Below are 10683 nucleotides of genomic sequence, written 5' to 3' on the forward strand. Positions count from 1 at the left end.
AAGTCACGAAATTTTTTTTTCTCGGAACAAATTGTCCCACTTTTAAATTTAGACTAAACATTTTACTCTTCGTATTCTTAAAACTCATTAGTGTCGCATCAAGTCCAGTCGAGTCGCATAAAAGAATTTCTTTGCATTTCATTTGCTTAAAAAATAATTGCCGTTGTAATTTCACCAACTTTTTTTCGGGTCTTGTTTGTGTTTCTCGGTAACAATGTTTTAAATTTAAATAACACCCGTTTATTTAAAAAATCTTATTCAAAATAAAGAAAATTTATTTGATTCAAGAGTAAAAATTTTAAACCAAAAAAATATTGAAAATTTTTATATTTTTCAATAAAAGTTTGGAAAATCCAAAAGTTCACGACTCATAATGCTCATTTAATTATGAAATATTAATAAAATAAAGAATGTGAAAAAAAATATATAAAACAGCTAAAACAGCACGATAATGCGCAAGTGCCTCTAGTGAGATAAATGTACACAATATATATAGATATACAGGCTTATAGTTTTTGCTTTATTTTATTAATTGTTTATAAACAACACTGAATTACCTAGCCATTCGCATTCAGTAACCTACAATTCTTTCGAGTAATTAAAAAAAAAAAATTTAACTCAATTAATGCGTTTTTTTCGCAAGTTACAGTGTTTTCGGAGTTTCATTCATGACGGACAGGAAAATTTTTTGATCTATTTTGACATTTTTTCCGTTTTTATTGCAGTAAATCAATTTTTTAAAAGTGTCAAAGTAATCTCCATTAAATTATCTTGACAACAGTATATAAAATATATTGATTCCGTGAACTACCAAGACTGTAATATTAAAAATAGTTGCCGAAATGAAGTGAAATAAATTTTTTAGTCGTAAAGCACTCTCTGATGCTTCGCATCATGAGTCGTGCAAAACATAAAAGTACTTAAATTCAAAAATTTGTTTTGGTTCTAAAAAATTTAATTAAATTCAAAATATCAAAATTATTTTTTTGACTTAAAATTTCTTCTCCCAAAATTAATTTTTTTTATCAAACTATTTAAATTACAAAATTTGTTTCATTTATGACCATCAGTCGAACGATAATTGACCCTGAAACTGTTGGCGGGCCTTGAAAATATTCAGCGGTCACGGCCCGATTAATTTAGAAATAATAATTCAATTTGTAGATTGTCATTGTTATTATTATCATTACTGGTGTTGTAAAAATCAATCAATCGGTTAGTTAATCATTAATCACTATAAAAATTTTTTTTTCAATAATTTATTTATTTTTTTTTTTTTTTTTTTTAAGAATTGATTTTCCAATTAATTGATTGCTTTCTTGCAACACTAATTATTTCTAAACAAAAAAAAAAATATAAACTCATCGCCATCACTATTTTCATACTGTCGAATTTTTTCATTCTATAAAACAGGTATGATATGTGCCGTCGTAGGAAAGGCGGCCGGTGCACTAAGGGAACCGCTGGTATGCTCACTCCAGAGATTATATATATATATATACTTTTGTTATTTATTATTATTAATTATCACCGATAATAACTATTTACCCTCACCGTCCATTTGTAAATATTGCGCCAACATTTACTCGTTAAGTGGAAAAATTACTGGGCTTAGTAACCAAAGATTTTTTTAATTAAAAAAATTTTTCGTAGTCAATTTTTTATTTTTGAAATCAGTAGTTACTTTATCGTGATTTTTTTTATTGAATAAAATTAATAATAAACTAGAAACTTAAATTCGTGATTATTCAAAAAAAATGTTTAAACTTAATTACGCAGTAAATTTTTATTACCCAAAATCCGGGCGTTGACATCACGATAAAGTCACTGACATTAAGTGCAATAAAAATAATATTAAAAAAAAGGACGAAAATTAAAAACAATTTACAAGATAATAATGGTAGAATAATTGCTTGTTAATGTTTGGGTTTTGGATTATCATTAGTCATTAGTGTGGTTATAATTTAATTTTTGTATGTATATTAATTTAATTTTAAAAAATAAAGTGCAATCTAGTGGCCCTCGACAGTGACGAACCGAGTTCGTAGAATACCAGGACAATACACCGCTAATTCAAGGAGTCACCTCTAACTGTCATTCCCGACAAAGATTTTTATTTTTTTTTCTTGTACTATAGTAACGCAAACACTCGATATCAAGTCGCTTCAAATTTTTATTTTCTTTTGAAACATCAAGTCTGCCAAAAAAATAAGACAGTAATCGCTTAGTCATCAATCGTTCGATTCATTTTATTTAATTATATTAGTATATTATTCTTCTTCTTTTTTTCTATTGAGAGTCTCGTGACGTGGTTCTCCATCACAGTTTTTTACTGAATAATAAACAACGATTTTAATTGTGCGTTCCAGATTAGATATGTGCAGGAGACAACATACTAATGCCGTATGCAATAGAGGAACTGCAGGTATGTTTTCCGACGAAGAAAGTTAAAGCAAACAATATAAAAAGAATCTTTTTTTCTTCACTTTTTTCAATTTTTGTGCACTTGCACCTTTTTATCTTTCACATGTTTATTTTGTACTTCACTTTATTTATTTTTAAGGTAAATGGCCGATTTTTTTTTATTCTTCTGATTAATTAATTTTATTTTAAATTTTAAATTTCAATTCTTATAATTAAACTTATAACCAGGATCAAAAATTTTTAAATTCTATTGAATAAATTTTTCATTTAATTGTGAAAAAAATTATTCAAATAATAATGATGAGTTAATTTATTAATTTGATCTAGATCAAAGTTCTGAGAAATTTCTTTGGCTGAATAAAATTTTTTAAAATTAATAATTTAGTATGAAAGTTTAAAGGCCTAACTACCTTACAAATCACCTATCACTTTACTTTTAAATGTAAAAATTCTATAAAATAATTGTCTTTATTATTTCATTATTTTATTAAAAAAAAAAAAAAAATTTCTAGTAAAATTGCTGAAAAACAGAATTATTTTTTCTGGACACCTGCTCTCTACACTGGCTTGTTCTCTCACTGGCACGTATTGCGATCTCCAAACCAAAAAGTCTCAATAAAAATTATATTATTTTATTAACACTGAAAAAAAAAAACTGAAAAAATTAAAGAGCAAAAATTTTTGAGGCCAGAAAAATTTTGAAGAATTTTTTCTTAAATCAAGTAAAAAAATTTTACTTTGTTCAAGAATTTTTTTTCTCTTCAAAACAATTTTCTCCATTCTAAAATTTTTCTCTAAAACGAAGTTAATTTTTTTCAGTGCACTAAATAATTTTATTTATCGTTTTTCTATGCACGTTTTTTCTCGTTTACTATAAACTTTTTTGATAAACGTTTTAATTTTTCACCTCCAACGTACTATCGTTAAGGACCCCCACGGTAAGTCTCTCTATTCTTCACGTGAGTGACTAAATGAATAGAATTACAAAGTTAAAAAAATTTTTCTAAATAAAAAATTTTAAATGACTGAAAAATTACAAAATTACGCATGAGCTTACGACGGCCACTAGCATGGCTTATAATTACAATAGATACAATAACATTTCAGTTACTTTAATCATAAAATAAAATCAATAACATCCTAACAGTAACTCGATAATTTATTAATTTTAATTGAAAAAAATATTGCTGGTATTTTTAACCCAAAGTAGCTGAATTAACTAAACTGTTTGTCAAAAAATATTAATATGAAAATTGGTTTCCATAAATAGTAATTTATATTAAACAATGGATAATAGATTGAATAATAATTAATAATATTATTGGGGTGGAATATTATGAAAATTTTTAATGTAATAAACTTTCTCGACGCAGGATTCGCTTATGTGGGTGGTGCTTGTGTTGTTAACAAGCGTCTGGAGAAGGTCAATTCAGTTGCTATTATCGAGGACACCGGCGGATTTAGTGGAATAATCGTCGCCGCTCACGAAGTCGGTCATTTGTAAGTCTCAAAACTTTCTATTTATAATTCCTCTTATTAAAGTATAATAGAGTAATAAAAATTTAAAATACATAAATAAGTAAAATGTCAATAAAAGTCAAGTCTAGCTGATTGTGAGCGTAATCATCGGCTTGCGCGAGTAATTATTAAAATTTATTATAATATGTCCGTAAATATATAATTACAATATAATTACATAAAAATATAATTACAATAAGTATCTATTATGCAGGCTGGGTGCTGTCCATGATGGTTCACCGCCTCCAAGCTACCTTGGTGGACCAGGTGCTATCAAATGCCGATGGGAGGACGGTTATATCATGAGTGATCTTCGACATACTGAAAAAGGATTTAAATGGTCCCACTGCAGTGTCGCATCATTTCATCACTTTCTTAAGTATGCTTTTATTTAAATTTGACTTAATAAATCATTGTAGTTTGTAGTTTTCGGTTTCATTATTCTTGTTGTTTGTTATTTATTATTGTTACTATAATTAATTTTTAATTCTATCGCGGAAGTTGTTAAAGTCATTATTTATTAAACAATGTATATTATATTATTATTGTTATTTCAAAATTAAAAATATATTATTAAGTTATTAAATTAAAGTGAATTACAACACAAATTAATGTCAGAGCAAGTTAATTTCACACTTTGATTTTTTTATTTTAATTTTAATAATTGTTTTAAATATACATCTACTGTAAATAAGATTTTTATTTCTGAATGAGTAAATAATTTTTTAAAAGTTTTATTAATATGAGGAAAATAGAATTTATAAAAGCTCTGAGTGAAAAATTGTAAAAATTAATACTTAGGATTTTATTTTATACAAATTTTATTTGAAACTATGGTTTTAATTTTTAACTAAAAAAAAAATTATAATTACTAGCAACTTTGCAGTCACTATGTAACTGCCGTGTCTTATATATAAATAAAATTTTCTTTATTAAATAATGAATTTTGTTAAATTGCACTGTACTTTCTTAAATATTGACGTTTTTAAAGATATAAGCTCATCACGATGTTACACTCATCAAGAGCTTTCATTTGAGTACCCACATGCATTTTTATACATTTTTCATATACACATATATATATATATATAAATATATATGAAATATATGAAAAATTGATGTGGGTACTTAAATGAAAGGTCTTGATGAGTGTAACATCGGGATGAGCTTATATCTTCAAAAATGTCAATAGTTTACAAGATATTTGTTAAAATGCCCTGTACTTTCTTAACTATTGACATTTTTAAAGATATAAAATCATTCCGATGTTATACTCATCAAGAGCTTTCATTTGAGTACCCATATGCATTTTTATATATTTTTCATATATACGTATATATAATATATATATATAAATATATGAAAAATTGATGTGGGTACTTAAATGAAAGGTCTCGATGAGTGTAACATCGGGATGAGCTTATATCTTTAAAAATGTCAATAGTTCACAAGATACAATGTCATTTCTTAATTATGTATCTAAAGATAGAGCATTTTCGAATGAAGCCTAAATACTTATCATAATAAATTGACTATCGGTAACAATGATATGAAACCATGAAAAGGCAAAACTTCAGGTTAAGACTTTTCCAACGATACCAAATTTAACCATAAAAACCCATTTTATCATATAAATACACTGGTCACAAAATTTTGCTTATTCTCTTAATAATATAGATAATTTATAAATTTTCTGCTCAAAGCTACTCTTATTATTACAAAAACTGTAAATTTGTCAATTGCTCTTTTTTTTTTTCGAGCTAGACAAATTGTTGTGAATTCTAAATTATTCCGAGCTTGTTAATTAACATAAATACTATTTTTACAGCGGAGATACGGCGACCTGCTTGACAAACGTACCGCATGAAGACGAAAAACTGTCGCGAGTATTACCGGGTACATTATTGTCATTAGATGCACAATGTCGCAAGGACCGTGGCACGAGTGCATGTTTCGTAAGCATAAATACATTAACAACTATATAAATTTAATCTTTCGATATTTACAATTTGTATTTAAATCTTTAAAAATTTTAAATGTCATAATATATATTTTCACTTCTTTAGTCGTTTGTGTAATGAAATTTGAATAAATTATTATTTTATTTTTTATTATATAATAATTTAAATTACAGAGAGACAACAGAGTTTGTGCTCAATTATTTTGCTTTGACGCGCTCTCTGGTTACTGTGTTGCGTACAGACCTGCTGCAGAAGGCTCTTCATGTGGGGATGGACAGGTAATTTTTATACTAATTTTGAAATAATCACTTTAAGTAATTAATACTATATTAACATCGTCTATTTATTCCTCAGCATTGCTTGAATGGTCAATGTGTAGCAGAACACGAGAATATTATTCCCGATTACACGCAAAATATTCCCTCGTATGTCCGTCATGACGGTGTTTACAACAATGCAATTCATAGCCGTCCTTTTTCACAGTATAATCATACAGACTACAGGTATTTTTAAATTTGTTTATCTAAAAATTTTTTTTTACTTTTTTAGCTTGAAAAATTCACAGTTTCTGATCTTTTTAAATATACTTTTCATTTATCTAAAAGAATTTATGGTAATTATATAGAAGTAAGGCTTCAATTATGGCTAAAAATAAATTTAGTCCCACTTTTACATAATTACCGAATGTAAACCTAAAGTGACTTGGAAAAAAAATTAAACTTGTCAACTACTTGATTTTAATCCCTAGTCAATAATTTACAATCAAGATCAATAAAAATAGTCGTTGACTCGGTAATAAAGTGAGTAATTTTATTAATATTAATTTTGAAGGCTAAGAAAGGTCAGAAACTGGGACATGGTCAATAACGATTATTTACGCAAACTATCAATAATAATATAAATATTTTTAAAAATTTATTAACTTGATATATTATGAAGCCAAAGAATAATTTCAGAGTTTTAATGAGCAATAAACAAATAAACGAGCCTTTATTAGCAAATAAATCAATTACACTGTCGATAAAATTTTATAAGCTTGTAATTAGACAGTCGTCAATCTGAAACTATTTATTGGCTTTAACGCTTCAGTTTGTTACTCACTTACATTAATAATTCACACGAATTTAATCCTTCAAAACATGTTTATATTTTCTATTTTTGATACACATTTAATATATCGACAAAATATACCTCCATAAGATATTAAATTGTTTTTTGAAGTGATAATAAATTTTGAACCAATTTTTTTTTTTTCGTATAAATGGAAGATTCTCTAAAATGGATTTAGACAATTTGCTAATTAGAACGTCGATATATTTTATGTAAAATATTAATAATGTTTTTTAATTATGAAACCGGTATATTTACTAGCAATAGTTTAATGTTTAATAAATATTTAAAAATATATAAATGACATAAAAATATTTGTCAATAAAAAAATGCAATCTGACTTAATCCGCCCACGGTACTGCAAATGTCACCGGTTAAATAATCAAGAAAAAATGTCACGGTACTTATAGATTTTAATGTAGATAATATTTTTGTTTTTAAGCTTTGGAAGATTAAATTTCATTATTTACTTTTTTTTTTAATAAAATACTGAAGCTAATTAACTATAAATTAACTCCAGTAACTTTTTTTTTGTTTTTCGTGAATAATTTATTAAAAATGGGACTAAATTGAATATGCATGTAATTATATAATTTAACTAATTAATATTACATCAACTAATTGATATGTAAAAAAAATATTAAATGGATGACAATAAAAATATGAAATTATTATATTAATGAAAATATATACAGGTATCAGTGGGAATCGACAACACAAAACATACAACAGTCAAATAATGAGTATTCAACACCGAATTACCCAAATTCAAATGAATATACATCATCTGTTGATGATTACTATAACAATAATATGCCATATTATTCAACGACACCCTATTACAACGTATATAACTATGATAATAACAATAAAAATGATAATAATAATAATAATAATAATAATAATAATAATAATAATAATAATAATAATAATGATGATAATTATTACAATAACAACTATAACACTCAGTCAATTCCTGAATATAATAATGTTAATTATAACGACGATGACAAGACGACTGAACCTACCACGACGTCGACGACTTCAACTACGACGACGACGGTTAAGAGTGTTTATAATTACTATAATAATTATAACAAAAATTACTATAATCATTATCAAGTTTATTCAACGACAGCCAGTACAATATTACCTAATAATTATAATATTTATGATAATATGTTGAATAATGAAGTAAACCCGTACGTACGTAAAAAATATCCAAATTCAGTGACTACATCCACTGCTACTCAAGACGAAAATCATCGACCGAGTACAGGTCGTGGTAAGAGAACATTCGAAAAATCAAAATTTATTTTCAAACTTTCTATTTCTTTATTTATTTATTTTTTTCTAAATTTTTTAACTTCTATTTTTATTTTTATTTCAATTTTAACCCGTAGTTGTCATTATGGGTCTAGATGACCCCGGGGAATTTTTGAGTTGCTTTTGCTTCGAAGATATCATTCAAAATGGTATCTGTGGTACCATCTATTATTGTTTGAAGATTTTTTGAGATTCATGGAAATTTACAATTTTAATTGCACAAATAGAAGTACCGTTTGTGGCCATTGTACCGTTTATGGCCATTTATTGTTCTAATAAACGATAGAAATGAATTTGTATTAATAAACCATTACAAACTCAATTTGTTTTAATGTACATTTTTTAAAACTCAACAAAAATGTGGCTATAATAGTATAATTTTTTATAAATTAATTCAAATGTTAACTGGCCAAAAACAGTGCTAAGGTGGCCAAAAACGGTACACGGATAGAAGGATTTATTTGTATTAAAAAATATTTTTTAATAATTAACAAATCATTTATTAAAGACCACTTTTTAGTATTTCACAAATATTTCTTAGTATTTAAAATGATTTGTTTGTATTCAATAAATCTGATATTAATTTATTAAATATTAATAAATTTTTTTAAATACTAAGAAATATTTGTTTAATACTAAAAAGTGGTATCTAATGAATGATTTGTTAAATATTAACAAATATTTTTAACTATAAACAAATCTTTCTATCAGTGTACTTCTATCCTAAATATACTTTTTGAAAAGCTCGACATGACACCACTTTTTTTTTTTCAAATTATGCGATGTCCGAAGTAGAATCCCGGAGGTTATTTTCATTTATCTTAAAAAATGAAGTTTTTAGTAAAAAAAAAGTCAAATTTTTCGAAACTTGACTTTCTTGCATTTTTTTTTATAATTAAAAAATTAAAAAACGATTGAATTATTCAACGGAAGTGTTAAGAATTACTTTCATGTACGGCTCGAGTGAAAATATTGATAAGAACGCAAGTAGCAACAATTTTTTCCGTGCATCGGGTCAACTAGACTCAGTATGACCACTACGTTATTTTTTAGAAGTGTGACCACTACGGGTTAATGGATTATCTCTTATCACCGCTCTTACTATGGAACTCAATTATGACGATTAAAATATACTTTCAAACTGTTTATTAATAATATTTATTTATTGACTAGAAAATTTATTTTTTAATTTATTACAATTAATTGTAATTTTAAAAAATTATAAATAAATTATTTTGAAAATTTTCTGGTCAAAAATCTAAATTATAAAACTACCTACTATTAATAAAAAAAAGAAAAAAAATTTTAATAATAATAACTGGGACTAATTTCAAAGTTTATCACTCAACTGACTAAAACTTCACACTTTAACTTAACAAGTAAAATTAAAATTAAAAAAAAAAAGTATAAATCAACATAACAATACGTATCCGCTTTTTAACTGATTAAACAAAGGTCTAAAGATGCGACTCAAGGTCACGCAAATATCGTTATAACAGCTACAAATTACAATAAATTGGTGCTCGATAAGTTGACACCTGTGGCATGAAATAATCAATCATTTAAAAAAATATTAATGCATCTAAGCAAAACCACCCACCCAATTACCTTACTCATCACTCTTATTGTCTACTCAAATTTTATTTACTCAGCCATTAATCAATAACTCCAAAAAATTAAGTAATAATCAAGAAAAACTACAAAAAAAAATTAGTATTATTATCTAATTTTTTAATTTAATTAATAAATTCTATGTAATTTTTAGAAACCGAGGACGGTGAGTGTGTGGATACGGCGACAAATTGCGCGGAGCAGATTGACAGGCTGAGAACGTGGCTGTGCCATCTACCAACTGTGAAAATTCGCTGCTGCGCCTCCCTTAAAGGCATTTGCAGATAGAATTTTATTTTTTAAAAATACAAAACTGCAAATAACAATTAAATTTTATTGTTAAAATCATATCAATTTTACCGTTCAATATTTTTCTCTCAATTTTCATTTAAAAAAACAATTATTATTATTTATAACCGCGGATATAAGGAAATTTTTCTTCCCAATTATTTTTTCCTTACAATAAATTTTGTTCAATAATAATAAATACAAAATTAATTTTATTTATTTAATATTGGACTATTTTTTATTGCTAAAATTTTTTGGAAATAAATGATGAAAATAATAAACACGAGAAAAATTGTTCTAATAAATATTTTAAAACAAATATTGAAATAGACAACATTGTAATTTACTTTTGTTTTAATTTTTTTAAAAATATATATATAAATATATAAATATTATATATAATTATAACTTATGGTCACGATATTGACGATAAGATTTTTTTTAA

The 10683-nt window shown here is 25.7% G+C and overlaps 1 protein-coding gene across 4 annotated transcripts in view; it reads left to right on the forward strand.

Annotated features, from left to right (window-relative positions):
• Window positions 1-10576, forward strand: part of LOC123259161 (venom metalloproteinase 3) — a 58508-nt gene extending 47932 nt beyond the window's left edge. For 2 of the 4 annotated variants that reach the window (XM_044719453.1, XM_044719454.1), the window contains 8 exons: window positions 2370-2425; window positions 3798-3924; window positions 4157-4321; window positions 5771-5897; window positions 6077-6181; window positions 6258-6406; window positions 7709-8298; window positions 10105-10576. In XM_044719453.1, coding sequence (XP_044575388.1) covers window positions 2370-2425; window positions 3798-3924; window positions 4157-4321; window positions 5771-5897; window positions 6077-6181; window positions 6258-6406; window positions 7709-8298; window positions 10105-10238 — 1453 coding nt within the window. In that variant the 3' untranslated portion in view covers window positions 10239-10576. Of the gene's footprint in view, window positions 1-1413; window positions 1467-2369; window positions 2426-3797; window positions 3925-4156; window positions 4322-5770; window positions 5898-6076; window positions 6182-6257; window positions 6407-7708; window positions 8299-10104 lie in introns of all 4 variants that reach the window. The other 2 variants (XM_044719455.1, XM_044719456.1) reach the window with 2 other exon arrangements.
• Window positions 10577-10683: the final 107 nt, after the last annotated feature.

Source organism: Cotesia glomerata, linkage group LG2 (genome assembly GCF_020080835.1).
Source record: "Cotesia glomerata isolate CgM1 linkage group LG2, MPM_Cglom_v2.3, whole genome shotgun sequence".
In the NCBI taxonomy this organism is placed as follows: Eukaryota; Metazoa; Arthropoda; class Insecta; order Hymenoptera; family Braconidae; genus Cotesia; species Cotesia glomerata.